The 15,070-nt window shown below is 43.0% G+C and overlaps 1 protein-coding gene across 3 annotated transcripts in view; it reads right to left on the reverse strand.

Moving 5' to 3' along the window:
• Positions 1-15,070, reverse strand: part of TMEM255A (transmembrane protein 255A) — a 93,452-nt gene that overhangs the window by 67,729 nt on the left and 10,653 nt on the right. For 2 of the 3 annotated variants that reach the window (XM_072626614.1, XM_072626612.1), the window contains exon 2: positions 4,285-4,427. In XM_072626614.1, coding sequence (XP_072482715.1) covers positions 4,285-4,427 — 143 coding nt within the window. Of the gene's footprint in view, positions 1-4,284; positions 4,428-5,223; positions 5,277-7,762; positions 11,653-15,070 lie in introns of those variants that run through there. The other variant, XM_072626613.1, reaches the window with a different exon arrangement.

The following is a 15,070-nucleotide window of genomic DNA, read 5'->3' on the forward strand; positions in this document are numbered from 1 at the left end:
GGGATGTCTGATAGAATAGAACTGTCCAAGTGTCAAGGGCAGAAAACCCAAGGCCTACAATTATCAGATGTCATCTTCACCACCACCTCTGCCTTAACCTAGAAAAAAATTCAAGGAGCAAATCCCTTTTTGTATACAGTAAATGAAAATAGCTTCCTCTCATCCATCTGAGATTTTGCATCCTGACTTCTGGATTTGGTTTTAGATGGTGGTTAAGGGAGTTGAATTTGCTATCAAAGACTCATAGAATTTGAATACTGGCAGGGTTCTGAGTAACCATCTAGACCAGGGGTTCCTTGCCCACTTTGTGGGCAGTCTGGGGAAGTCTATGAATCCCTTCTCACAATCATGGTTTTAAGGCATCAAATAAAATGCATTAATTAATAAAATGCAAATAAATGTAAAATAAAATGCAAATAATTATAAAGAAAATCAATTATACTGCAGCATATTTGTCAAAACATTTTTTTAAAGGTCTAAGACATCCCTCCAGGTTCAAACCCCTAATTTAGTCCAATCCACACACCAGAAAAGAATTTGCATTATAATATACCGAACCAAGGAGTCACCTAGCTTGCACCTGAAGACCTCCCAAACAGAGGAAGCCACCATGGCTCCCCACATCTCAGCTTACTTTGGGATACCTCGCCTGGTTAGGAAAGCTTTCCTGACTCCAAGTTTAAAGCTTTCACCTTTTACCCCTGATCCTGCTCTCTGGGGCCAGGCACAACAGGCCTAATCTCTTCTCCACAAGATAACAGCCCTTCCCACATATAACCTGGATTCGAATCCCAGCTCTGTCACTTATGTCCTGTGTGACCTTCAACAAACTGCTTAATGTTTCTGGGCCTCAGTTTACTCATATGTAAAATGAGGGGGTTGGGTCCATCCAGTTTCAGTGCCAAGAGCCTCTAAATTACAGAATGCCACTGCAGACGGGATCCAAGGCCTAGCTCCTCATTTTCCTGAGGCACAGAGCTCTGACTAGAACCCAGGTCATTGGGTTCTCCATTTGGGGACCTTTCTAGTACACATTAGCCAGGAATGTTTTCTTAAAGAAAGGTCTGCAGAGCAGACCTGACAAACTGCATTTTCAAGCCACCAAAATACCCTTCGGAAATGGGTGCTTACTTCAATCTTATTTTGGTTTAAAAATAAAAACCAATTCTGCTGAGCAGTAGAGTTCTTGCCTCACCACAGGAAGAGAAGGGGCTAAGGATTTACGTCAGGCCTCTAGCAGAGGACACCAGGCAGGTACAGACACACACAACTACTTATTTGGAGGGGGAGGGGGAGCCCCAACTGACAGAAGTACTAGCCAGCTGGAGGGGGAACTACCCCAGGAGTACCAGACAGCTGTGGCTACAGCAGGACTAGCCTAGGACCCTGGGCCAGCGAAGCCTCTCTTGGACCCTGGCTAGACCTGCTCTCTCTAAAACAAAAATACCAAAGGCCAGGACAATCATGATATTTCCTTCCCCAAAGCATGGGCTTAAAAAAAATTCTCCATTTCAATTAAAAGCTTTTGTTTGTACATTATCTTCATTTCCAAATATATCCAACCTTCCTCTCCTCCCTAGCCAGCCAGCCCTTGTAACAAAGAATAAAATATGAAAACCAGCTCAACAAAATAATTCAACATAATCACCAAATTTGACAGTATATGCAATGTTATACATCCGTAGGCCCCCACCTCTACAAAGAGAGGGAGGTACATTTTCTCATTTCTTAAAAGCATCAACTGTCTTACCAGCACGATGGAACATTTGGGGTCAGAGGACCCGGGTTCAACCTCTAAATACTATCAGTATGACTTTGGTCAAAACATATAACATCCCAGGAGCCTTAACTCCTTCATCTCTAAAAGGAGGAGGTTGGACTCTTTGGACTGTAAGTTTCTTCCAGTTATAAGATCCTATGTGTGACCTTGGGCAAGTCCCTTTGCCTCTCTAGGCCTCAGTTTCCTTCTCTGTAAAGTGAGGGTGTTGGGCAAAACATATCTGAGGTCCTTTCCAGCTTTAGACCTAGGGTCCTATGTATGACGTTGGGCAAGTCCCTTTGCCTCTCTTGGCCTCAGTTTCCTTCTCTGTAAAATGAGAGGTTCAGATTAAATGGTCTCTGAGGTTCCTTCCCCTCCCTGGGCCTCAGTTTCTCCCTCTGTACAATGATGGGGCTGGACTAGATGGTCTCTGAGGGCCCTCCCAGCTTGAGAGCTTTACTCCTATGATTCTGTGTGCCCAGGGTGGGGTTGGCTCCAGCAGGGGAGGAGGGAAAGCATTAGAAGATAAATCCATCCTTCTTGTTGCAGAGGAATTTAATAAGTCTGATTACTTCATTCACATCTTATTTACACAGAAACATGCCAAATTTCAATTGAGTTGGGGAGAGACTAAGAGGCAATTAGCAAACAATATAAAACAACATATAATTAAATACGGAATTGTTTGGTATAGATTCATGATGTGGTGGGAACAGCCTAAGGTGCTGAGTCAGAAGGTTTGGGTTTGAATCCCAGCTGGTCATTTACCAGCTGTATGACCCTCAAGCAAGTCCATTCAGTCTTCTGGGCCTCAGTTTCCTACCCAGGAAAATAAGGAGCACAGCCAACAGCTAAGATGCCTTTCAGCTCTACATCCAATGATCCTAAAATCCCAGAAGCAGGAAGGCCTACTCCAGGCTTTGCCTGCCTGCAAATAAGGTCACTGGCCAAGGAGAACATGCCTCAGTTTCCCTTACTACTATCTATGGTGCCAGAGAAAGTAGCAGATTCCCTGAACAGCAGAGAGAGAGAGAGAGAGAGAGAGAGAGAGAGAGAGAGAGAGAGAGAGAGAGAGAGCAACAGTAAGGAGAAGATAGTGGAGACTGGAACCCTGGCCCAGGCAACTTCATGCCAACATTCCCTAAAGGCTGAGAGGAGAAGGATGAGAAGACTCCTCACACTGGGACATTGAGCCCTTGGTGGGCCCAGGGGATTCTCAGTGATAAGAACAATGTATCCAAAGCCCTTCATAGAAGTGATCACATCTGACCCTCACAACAACATGGCAAGGTAGGGTTTGTTTTTTGCCTTTGAGTCTTGTAATTTCATTGATACAAGGAACTCTTTTGTACCAAAGTTCAAAGAGGCCCAAGAGATCTGGGTTCAAATCCTGCCTTTGACACATCCTGGCTGTATGACCTTAGGCATTGTGTAGTACTTAGTGTTCCGGACAACTCTCTAAAACTAGAAATTGCAGACCAAGTGGCAATCTGTGTTAATAGTTTCCTCAGGGGGAGTTCCTTATACTGGTAAAATCATAGGCCTAGAGCAAAGGAAAAGCAGCTGAGGGCATTATAGTGGATAGATTCATCTTCTTGTGGTCAAGTGTGGCCTCAGACACTTCCTAGCTGTGTGATCCTGGGCAAGTAACTTCACCCTGTTTGCCTCAGTTCTCTCATCTGTCAAATAAGAAGGAAATGGCAAACCACTTCAGTATCTCTGCCAAGAAAACCCCAAATGGGGTCATGAAGAGTCAGACATGACTGAAAATGACTGAACAAACAATAACAGACCAAAAAAGGTAAGAAAAATCCTCCCAGGTGAGAAAACTCCCTCTACTAATGCAAATCTGCCCCTGTTTTGCACCTTAGAGTCTTAGAGGGCTGCCTCTCTAAATGAGGTAGGCATTTCAGCTATTATAATTCCCACTTTAAAGATGAGGAAACTGAGGCTCAGAGAAGTGGGATATAAACCCAAATCTACCCAATTATATTCACTAAGCCAACTAGGTGTAGAACACTGAACTTTGGTTTCCATTTTTCTTATTAAAACCAACCTCTCATGACAGGCCATGGCATGTAGAAAAGGAATTGGTACTAGTTTTCAAGGCTGTCCACAAAATTCTCATGATTTGTTTTCTCTTTTTCAGGGAATGAAATGATCCAAGTTGATAGAGGTATGACATTTCCAGTAATCAACCCAAACCCTCTTGACCTATGTATTCCTAGAACTAGCGCTGCTCACTGAACATGCTAGAAGAGGCAAGCATTAACATCTTAAAGGATGCTCCTGTCTTAAAAGTCAGCTGTGGTACCACATAAGGAATTCTAGGCTCGTAGTCAGAGGGCTCTGTTTCAACCTTGGGATTGGTGCAGGTCATACCTCCTCTCTGTTAAATGAAGAGGTGGGACTATTTGACATATAAATCTGTGCCCAACTGAAAGCCATCACTATAGGATATGAGAAGCCATATCTGGTGAGTAACAAAAAGTCATTCACTGACTAGCTTAAAACACTGTACTTACTATAACTCCAGGGTAATAGCCTCCAACGGTCACATTCTGGGTTCTGGTGGTAGCCGCCAGACCCACAGTCAGGATCAGCACTGACACAATGAGCAGTGTCACTGTGACATAGAGGGAGTTTCGCTTCCTTCGGTTAAAAGTACCTAAAAAGACACAGAAAAATACTTTGTTTATATCATCCAGGGCTGGTATAGCTCCTAAGACATGGCTGAAGATCCAATACAGGCTTTGTTTTGTCACCTGTCAAAGCAACAATTCAAACTGCAGGCTGAAAATGCACCAGTGATATTATTTTTATTAATTACTTGTGTTTCTATATCAATTTACTTCTGAAGATATCATTCTCCCATAGTTATCCCTTGTAGGATAAACAGAGGGAGTAGACTCATGATTCCATCCTCTCCTGATGCAGGTTGGCCCCTCTGATGCAATGTCTGGTCTCAAAGACGTTAGTGTCAGAGGCAATCCATGCTGGCTGCAATGTAAAAAAGAATTAAAAAAGGAAAGAGGAAAGATATAGCAAAACTAACCAGCACATTACCAGTGAGTCGACAGTGTATGCAATGTTCCACACCCAGAGTCCCCTACTTCTCCAAAGAAGGGCAGGGCCTCTTTCAGGGACAACCTTGTACCAATTTTATTTAAAAAGAAAGCTTTGTACTTTTGGCAAGCTAGAAAAGTCATGTCATACTCACTTAGTAAAGTGGTTTTTTGGCCAACTTCTAAGGCACATAATATATGTTCGTTGGAGGTGGTATTGCATGATAATATTTTTGGACCTGGCTCTGGAGCTCAAGATGCTTCAGGATGGCAAGGACCCTATGATTTCATCTCCAAGGGTAGAGCCTCTCTCTCAATCAATGCATGCTGAGGCCCCTCCGGGCCTTGATGACCAATTTAGCTTAGGCTAGGTAAGGTACCCTCTGAAGCTCTTCTCACCTGAAACTGCGGATCTGGCTTTGAAGAGGATCACCTCCATCCCACAAGGACATCTTGAAGGAAGAGTAAGAGATTAGGGACTATCCTCCTTGGTGTAAATCAGAAAGGAGGCTTATTTTCTTTGTTGATAACTGTTTCTAATGTTTGCTATAAATTCATGAATTCAGTGAATGCCAGCAAGGTCAGTCAGTAAGAACCAAGCATCTTCTCAGCTCTAAGGTTAACAGCCCACAGATGGAGGAGGCAGGGGTTGGGTCTTTCAATCTTATCCCATATCCATATAGAGGTGATCAAGAAATTGTTCTGCCTTACAATGCATACAAGAAACAAAAACTCATTCTGATAGTTTCAGAATCTGGCTTGGTAAAGTCAGATTTTTTAAAAAGGGAAGTTAAGATGGATTTTCCAACTTTGTTTTTAAAAAGATACACTGCTACACCCTTCCTCAAAAGAATCCAGCTTTGATCCTATGTAATGAGGACCCCTTGGTGGGTCAAGCTATTTGACTCAATGAACATAGCACAGACACCAAGGTAAATCCCTTCCCTCTATGTCCAAATCAGACCATGAAGGCCCAGATCTTGTTTGAGGGGGCAGATATTTTTTAACAAGTCTCCTGAATAGTTTAGCTAACAACAGGCCTGGCTTCATGTGGTCCAGGAGGCTCTACTTCATTCCCCAAATTCAAAAAGGAATTACTGATGTTTTACAGAAGAACTGGGCCTTCCAAGATGGGAGGCTTGGGTTTGGAATCCTCTGTACTCTCTAACTACGCTACCTCCGATAAATCACTTAACTTTTTTGGGCCTCTGCTGGAAAAAAAGGAGGACCTTAAGAGCTATTCCTGCATTCCCTCCCCTCACCCCCCATCCCAGGCTGTTCGTAGGAAAGGGATTTGGAATCCTTGGAGCTGCTGAAATGAAAAATGATAAAATTATTCAAGAGCCATGGTATCCTGGGAGGCCTCATTCACAGTAACTTCAGGGAGCTACAGCTCCCCTAGGCTCCAAAGCCCTTAGGAAACATCGGAGGCCTAGCCATCTTCAAGACTGGCTTTGTGGCTCTCATAGAAAGAAGGAAGTCTTTTGGACAGCTCTCTACTCCCTCAGGAATCAGAATTGAGAAGAGACAAGGTTTAACTATTGTTACAGCTGCCTTGCTCTCTCCCTCCCTTTTTTAATGAAGGTGGGGGGTGGGGAGGGAAATTCATTGATCTGAAGAATTCCCAGTGTGAAAATCCTTCCTCCAATGAGATTGACACTTGTATAATTGATAGTTTCAGAGTTGTCAGGGGGCACTGACTTGCCCAGGAACACACAGCCAATGTATCAAGAGGCAGGTCTTGAAACCAGGTCTTCCTGATATCAATCCTAATTTCCTGAGTCTATCCTCTAGGCCAGGGGTGGGGAACCTTAGGCCTTGAGGTCACATATGGCCTCCTATGTGCTTGGGTGCTGCCTTCTGACTGAGTTCATGTTTGACAGAACAAATCTTTTTATTAAGGGGATTTGTTCTGTGAAGTTTGGATTCAAAGAGCCACACTTGAGGACCAAGAGGGCCACATGTGGCCTTGAGGCCTAAGGTTCCCCAACTCTATTCTAAGCTAATGCTGCCTCACTCACTATCCTATAGTGCCTCAATGGGGTAAAGCTTCAGAGCTGAGCATCAGTCTGGGTGATGGGGGTGGTGGGGGAGGGCCAGGAAGTGATTAAAGGCAGCTCACTGGCTTGGAACCAGGCATTAGCAGGGTCTACCCAGGTCACAGAAGCAATCTCTACTGGAGTTGGCCCAATGCAATGTCATTGTTTGCAACCGGAACCCAATTCATCCCACTGGTCACACCTGCTAAGCAGGAGACTGGCAAACCCACTTCAAAGTGTCCATTGTCCTGGATGGTGACTCACACTTGAAGAACAGTCCATTGTAAAGGAGAGTCAGCTGGGTTAAACACAATTACCCCTTCCATGGATCCACAGGGTGTCTTGCAAAGCTGGCTGGCTCCTCAGCCACTCTAACTCATAGCTGCCAAACCCTGGCAGGCAGGCCTGAGATTTTATTAATATGGGGAGCTCCCAGTGTAGAATCTCCCTTTATCTCAGAGGTGCTTAACGTTTGTCTTACATCCCCTTGGAAGGCTGGAAAAGCCTATAGACCCCCCCTTTCAGAGTCAGGTTTGTAAATGAATAAAATAAAATATCATTTTATTACATCAAAATATTCAAGAAACAAGTTCATGGGCCTCGGATTAAGAACTCCTGTTTTATCTATAGCTCGTGGCCTTATCAAGTTGCTCTGAGCACTCAGAGGTGAAAGGACATACCCAAGGTCATCCAGTTGACTTGTGTTAAAGGTGGAACTTAAGTCTTTCCAAATCAGAGGTAAGCTCTCTAAAGAACTATAATACAATAAACAAGACTTTTAACACATTCTGAACGGAATACCAATTACACTGCTGCTTCCTAGTCAAGTGACCTTGGGTCAATCATTTCACTTCAGTATTGGTTGCTATATTTGTAAAAGGGCATCAGTAACTACCTACCTTTTGCCACATAAATATGAGCATCTGTGACAATTATGGGTCACATGTAGAGAGGGCCCCATGTAGGAGAAGGAAACACTCTTGTCAGGCTCAAAGGGGGATGGGGGGAAGACAACATTCAGTTTCTGCAACCCAAACTCTGGGTCTCTGTTTCCGTCACTATAAAATGAAGGAGTAGAATCTGAGAGTTAGAGCTGAAAGGGACCTTAGGAAGGCCATTCAATCCAACCTTCTTAGGGAGAAGGGACTTATCCAAGGTCCTTACAGGGAACAAGCCTCAGAGTCAGGATTCTAACTCAGGTCCTATAATTCTCAGTTGGATATTCTTTGCACAGCTTCTTATTAAGCCAGTGAGCAGACCTAGATCTCCTTTGTGCGGGACTTTGGTTGGCCCAATTATCTGAAATTGGTGCCAATTTTCCTCAGGGTTCTCCTAACTAAGCAGGGCCCTTATGCATATATTTACCTATCACACATGGGATCAAACAGGAAAAATCCTCTTTGGGCATTTATAGCTTCTCCTGACCTGGCCCCTTCCTACCTTTCCAGAATTCTTTTTTTTTTGAAGGGTGGAGGCAATCAGGGTTAGGTGACTTGCCCTAGGGTTACATAGCTAGCAGGTATCTGAGGCTGAATCTGAACCCGGATCCTCCTGACTCCAGGGCTGGTGCTCTATCCACTGCACCACCTAGCTGTCTCCTTTCCAGTATTTCTACACATCCTTTCCCAATACAAAGTCTACCAACTAGATATACCAGCATATTTGCTCTTCTACACAGGACCCTCCCACCATGCCTGGAATGCTCTCCTTCCTCACTCCTTCCCCCTTTAAAAGTCCCTGGATTTCTTCAAGCAGTACCTACCTTCTTTCTGAAGCCTTTCCTAATTATGACTACCCTGACCCTGTCCCTACCCCAAATACATTCTATCTATATTGTATAGCTGTATGTATGTATGTGTATGTATCGCATGTACATAATATACATATTATATATACACATACACATATATATTGTCTCCCCTAGAGAATATAAACTTCTTGAGGACAGGGAGTGGTTCTTATCTTTGTATCCCTATCACTTAGCATAAGTGCCTAGCACACAATAGGTATGTGGATGGAATGCTGGTCATACAATCAGGAAGACCTAAATTAAAAGCTCACTCCAGACATGTACTAGTTGTGTGACCTTAGGCAACCTGTTTGCCAGGTTTGTAGCTTGTTGTTATTATTATAGGCCACTAGGTGGCGCTGAGGTGGATTGAATGCCCAGTCTGAAGTTGGAAAGATTCATCTTCCTGAGTTCAAATCCAGCCCCAGACACTTACTACCAGTGTGACCCTGGGCAAGTCACTTCACTCAGTTTCCTCATCTGTAAAATGAGCTGGAGAAGGAAACGGCAAACCACTCCAGTATCTCTGCCAAGTAAACTCCAAGCGGGGTCATGGAGAGCTGGACATGACTGAACAACAACAATTATCATTATATTAAATGCTTATTGACTAACTGTTGGCTCATTGATTTCCATTTCCTTCGCTACCACAGATGCTACCTCCTTCAAGCTGGTCAAAAAATTAGCTTGGGAAAAACTCAATTGATGGGGATAACTAGGGTACCATAGAACTGTATCACATCCACACATTTAAATTACAAGGGAAAGATTTAAATTGTGCCCTGAAGTGGTAGAAGATGGAATGTGAATGTGCTGCTCCCTCAGTGGGAGGGAGCCTCTCCTAATAAGGCCATTTCTTTAAATTGCCAATGATTCTAGAATCTTCTCTTAGTCAAATGCACACACAGTCTATTCATTCTGCTTGGGCTGGTAGAAAGCTCAAGACAGGGTCAGCTTTCCCAGCATTCTTGGTCAGCTAGACGACCCCTGCTGTGTGGTCTTGTACTTCTTTGTGTCCTCTCTTGCCTCCCACAGTTACTGTGGGAGTGTGATGATAACCCTCCAATATAATTACATTCCTCTGTGAAGCCCTTTCTAGACTATTTTCCCCCTATTCATCACATTTCCTGCCAGCTAAAGTCTTTCCTTCTTTTCCTTTTCTCCCACTCGAGTAGAAATTCTAGTTCCCTTCTTTACTGATCAGTGGAATAAGTAGGTATTGTGAAAAATAGAATTGACATCCAACTATTTCCATAGCAACCACCTCAGTCCCAAGCACTGTCTGATACAGACTGTCTTCTTTTAAAGGGGCCCTTTCTAGCTACAAGTACATAAAGACACTTTACTGTGCTCCCTGGGTGATTTAATGGATTTTCAAGGAAAATGTGATTTTTTTTTTCTCTTACTGTGGCCCCCAAATCACAGAATCTAAGAGCTGGAAGGAAATTCAGAGACCACGCAGTCCAACCCATCCACAAAAGGAATCCCAGTATAGCATCAATGACCAGTGGTCATCTATAAGCAAAGGGAACTTACCACATCCTGTGGCAGCTCATTCCACTTAGGGACAGCTTTGATTGTCACGAGGTTTTCCTGACATCAAGCCTGGAACATCCACCTACTGCCCTTGGTCCTACTTTCTGTGATCAAGCAGATTAACACTAATCCCTCCTCCCCAGAACCAGCCTCTCACCTACAAATACTTGAAGACACTTAGCATGGCTCCCCAAGTCTCCTTCTCTCTAGGCTAAACATACTGAAAAGATCGTTTTAAGACATGGACATGCTAGCGATCCTGTACCACCCTGGATGCCCCACTTTTAATCCTCTCTAGCTAATCAATGTCTTTCTAAAATCATGGCATCCAGAACTGAACATAATACTCCAGATGTGGGCTGATGAGGGAGCAGTATAGTTCCTTCTTCCTGGAAAAAAAGCCCAAGATGACAGTCATTTTTTGGCTGCCACATGCCGCTGCTGACTCATGTTGAACTAGCAATCCACTAAGATCTTTTTCAGAAAAACTGCTAACCATAGGTTGCCCCCAGTTAAAAATTGGGTTTTGGGGAGGAGCCAAGATGGCGGACTAGAAAGACATACTTATGCAGGGTCCTCCCCACAGCCCATAAAATACCTGTAGAGAGGGACTCTCAACAAATTCTGGAGCAGCAGAAGTGGAGAACAACAGAGTGGAGGAGATTTCCAGCCCACGGTGACATGAAAGGCCCACGGAAACGTCGGTTGTGCTGGACGCAGAGCCAAGTGCAGAGCCCAGCCCAGCCTTGGCCAAGCGCAACGAGACTCTGGGAGGAGGACACCTTGGGGGCGGAATCTCCAGTCGTAGTAGCAGGGCCTCAGATCCCTCAGCCCACAGGTGCCAAAGGTCAGTGATGGGGTTTAATCAGCAGGCCAGGAAGGGAGAAGGGCTTTCCCATAGCTCCAGCAGCAGGCAGCAGCCACTGAGCCTGCACAGCAGCCCCTACAGAAGCTCCATTGTTGGAGCGTAAAAACCCCTGGGGGCATTGAAGAGCTGAGCCTTGCCTCCACCCTAGGTGGAGGCCCTCACTGGGCTGGTCTTTGTCTCACACTGAATGGCGGCCCTGCCCATCCAGCTTATCTGAAAATCAGCCCCCAGTGCTGACTTGGGAACTGGAGGCCAAGTGGCTGTGGAGAGGTATCTGCTAAGATTCTGGGCACAAAAATCCCTCTCTGCATCCAGACCAGTACATGCTTGATTGTGTCACCTTGGAGGAACTGAGATCTCACAGATTCCCAGAGTATACCCTACTCTTGACAAAGGACCTAAAAGTCAAGTAACTGGTTGGGAAAATGCCCAAAAAAGGGAAAAAAAATAAGACCATAGAAGGTTACTTTCTTGGTGAACAGATATCTCCTTCCATCCTTTCAGATGAGGAACAACAATGCTTACCATCAGGGAAAGACATAAAAGTCAAGGCTTCTGTATCCCAAACATCCAAAATAGATATTCAATGGGCTCAGGCCATGGAAGAGCTCAAAAAGGATTTTGAAAATCAACTTAGAGAGGTGGAGGAAAAACTGGGAAGAGAAATGAGAGAGATGCAAGAAAAGCATGAAAAGCAGGTCAACACCTTGCTAAAGGAGACCCCAAAAAATGCTGAAGAAAATAACACCTTGAAAAATAGGCTAACTCAACTGGCAAAAGAGGTTCAAAAAGCCAATGAGGAGAAGAATGCTTTCAAAAGCAGAATTAGCCAAATGGAAAAGGAGGTCCAAAAGCTCACTGAAGGAAATAGTTCTTTCAAAATTAGAATGGAACAGATGGAGGCTAATGACTTTATGAGAAACCAAGAAATCATAAAACAAAACCGAAAGAATGAAAAAATGGAAAATAATGTGAAATATCTCATTGGAAAAACAACTGACCTGGAAAATAGATCCAGGAGAGACAATTTAAAAAGTATGGGATTACCTGAAAGCCATGATCAAAAAAAGAGCCTAGACATCATCTTTCATGAAATTATCAAGGAAAACTGACCTGATATTCTAGAACCACAGGGCAAAATAAATATTGAAAGAATCTACTGATCCCCTCCTGAAAGAGATCCAAAAAGAGAAACTCCTAGGAACATTGTGGCCAAATTTCAGAGTTTCCCAGGTCAAGGAGAAAATATTGCAAGCAACTAGAAAGAAACAATTCAAGTATTGTGGAAATACAATCAGGATAACACAAGATATAGCAGCTTCTACATTAAGGGATAGAAGGGCTTGGAATATGATATTCCAGAAGTCAAAGGAACTAGGACTAAAACCAAGAATCACCTACCCAGCAAAACTGAGTATAATACTTCAGGGGAAAAAATGGTCTTTCAATGACATAGAGGACTTTCAAGCATTCTTGATGAAAAGACCAGAGCTGAAAAGAAAATTTGACTTTCAAACACAAGAATGAAGAGAAGCATGAAAAGGTAAACAGCAAAGAGAAGTCATAAGGGACTTACAAAAGTTGAACTGTTTCCATTCCTACATGGAAAGACAATATTTGTAACTCTTGAAACTTTTCAGTATCTGGGTACTGGGTGGGATTACACACACACACACAGAGAGCACAGAGTGAATTGAATAGGATGGGATCATATCTTTAAAAAAATGAAATTAAGCAGTGAGAGAGAAACATATTGGGAGGAGAAAGGGAGAAATGGAATGGGGCAAATTATCTCTCATAAAAGAGGCAAGCAAAAGACTTTTCAGTGGAGGGAAAAAGAGGGGAGGTGAGAGAAAAACATGAAGCTTACTCTCATCAATTCGACTAAAGGAAGGAATAAAATGCACACTCATTTTGATATGAAAACCTATCTTACAATACAGGAAAGTGGGGGAGAAGGGGATAAGCAGGGTGGGGGGATGATGGAAGGGAGGGCAGTGGGAGGAGGGAGCAATTTGAAGTCAACACTCTTGGGGAGGGACAGGATCCAAAGAGAGAACAGAAGCAATGGGGGGCAGGATAGGACGGAGGGAAATATAGTTAGTCTTACACAACACAACTATTATGGAAGTCATTTGCAAAATTACACAGATATGGCCTATATTGAATTGCTTGCTTCCCTAAGGGAATGGGTGGGGAGGGAGGGATGAAGAGAAGTTGGAACTCAAAGTTTTAGGAACAACTGTCGAGTATTGTTCTTACTACCAGGAAATAAGAAATACAGGTAATGGGGTATAGAAAGTTATCTGGCCCTACAGGTCAAAAGAGAAGATGGGGACAAGGGAAGGGAGGAATGTTAGAAGAGAGGGCAGATCGGTGATAGGGGCAATTAGAATGCTTGGCGTTTTCGGGTGGGGGGAGGGGAGAAATGGGGAGAAAATTTGGAACCCAAAATTTTGTGAAAATGAATGTTAAAAGTTAAATAAATAAGTTTAAAAAATAAAAAAATAAAAAAATAAATTGGGTTTTTGTACCCAAATTTTGCATTTAGCACTATTTAAATTATATAACACAGAGCCAAGCAGGGATACAGGGGCATGCCACCAGAGACCTCTTGTCATATTATCACTGAGCCATTAACTGGACTCCTTGAGTCTGACCTGGCAATCAGTTCTGCATCCAACTGATTCTTCCATATCTCTTATATTTAGATAGATACACACATATATTTCCATATATACATATCCATCTGATTCTTATCTTTTATATATCCATATGATTAATTCATATTATATATAATATATATGTATATATGTATGTGTGTGTGTATATATACATATATATATATATATATACATATGAAGAGAGAAAGAATATGAGATATTAATCCAATAGCTTTTCTTCAGTTCTCATCCTTTCTGACCTGGCTGCAGCCTTTAACCATGTCAATCACCCTCTCCCCCTGGATACTCTCTTGTCTCCAGGTTTTTGGGATACCACTGTCTCCTGATTCTCCTACCTACATGACTGTTCCTTTTCCACCTCTTTTGTGGATCTTTACCCAAGTCACTGACCCCAGCGCCAATGCTCTATCCACTACAGCACCACCTAGTTGACCCAGAACCTATTTCTGATGATGCCAAGCTTAGTATATTCACTGTTCCCCTTTCTAGATGTCCACTAACCATTCTTTTATTGATCTGTTCTAGAATTTTCTCAGGAATAGGAGTTAGGTTTACTGGCCTGGTTTGTTGACTTTGTTCTCTCTCATTTCCCGAAAAATGGGACATTTGCTCTCTCCAAACTTGTGATAGCTCTCCCTTTTCTCCTGATCTTTCCAATATCACTGATGATAGATGGGTAATCACACCTGTCAGGCCCTTTAGGGATCTGAAGATGGAGGTCATGTGGACCAAGTAACTTGAATTTCTTAAAAGCAGCTGGAGGCTCTCTTACTACTGCCTTCTTTATCTTGGGTATGTGCTATGCTTTTGTGTTGTCATTGCCAGAGCAAACACAAAACAATCGGACAGCTCTGACATCTCTCTGTTGTCACTTATTATCATGCCAGGCACCATGAAAAGGTCTTGGTCCTTTGACTCTTCCTTTTCCAGTTAGAGAACTAAAAAAAAACAATTTTCATTATCCTTAGCATCTCTCCCTAGCCTCAGCTCATTCTGAACTTGAGCACTTGACTCTATTTTTACACACACATTCTTATATTCTTGTTCTGTATATTTATTTTTTAAAAATTTAAGTTGGTTCCCCAACTGATAAATGGTCTAAGGATATGAACAGGCAGTTTTCAGATGAAGAAATATAAAAAAATGGTCTAAATTATTATTGATTAGAGAGATGCAAATTAAGACAACTCTGAGATACCACCTCACACCTATCAGATTGGCTACTATGACAGAAAAGGAAAATGATAAATGTTGGGAGATGTGGGAAAATTGAAACACTAATACATTGTTGGTGGAATTGTGAACTGATCAAGCCATTCTGGAGAGTAAT

Source organism: Notamacropus eugenii, chromosome X (genome assembly GCF_028372415.1).
Source record: "Notamacropus eugenii isolate mMacEug1 chromosome X, mMacEug1.pri_v2, whole genome shotgun sequence".
Lineage (NCBI taxonomy): Eukaryota > Metazoa > Chordata > Mammalia > Diprotodontia > Macropodidae > Notamacropus > Notamacropus eugenii.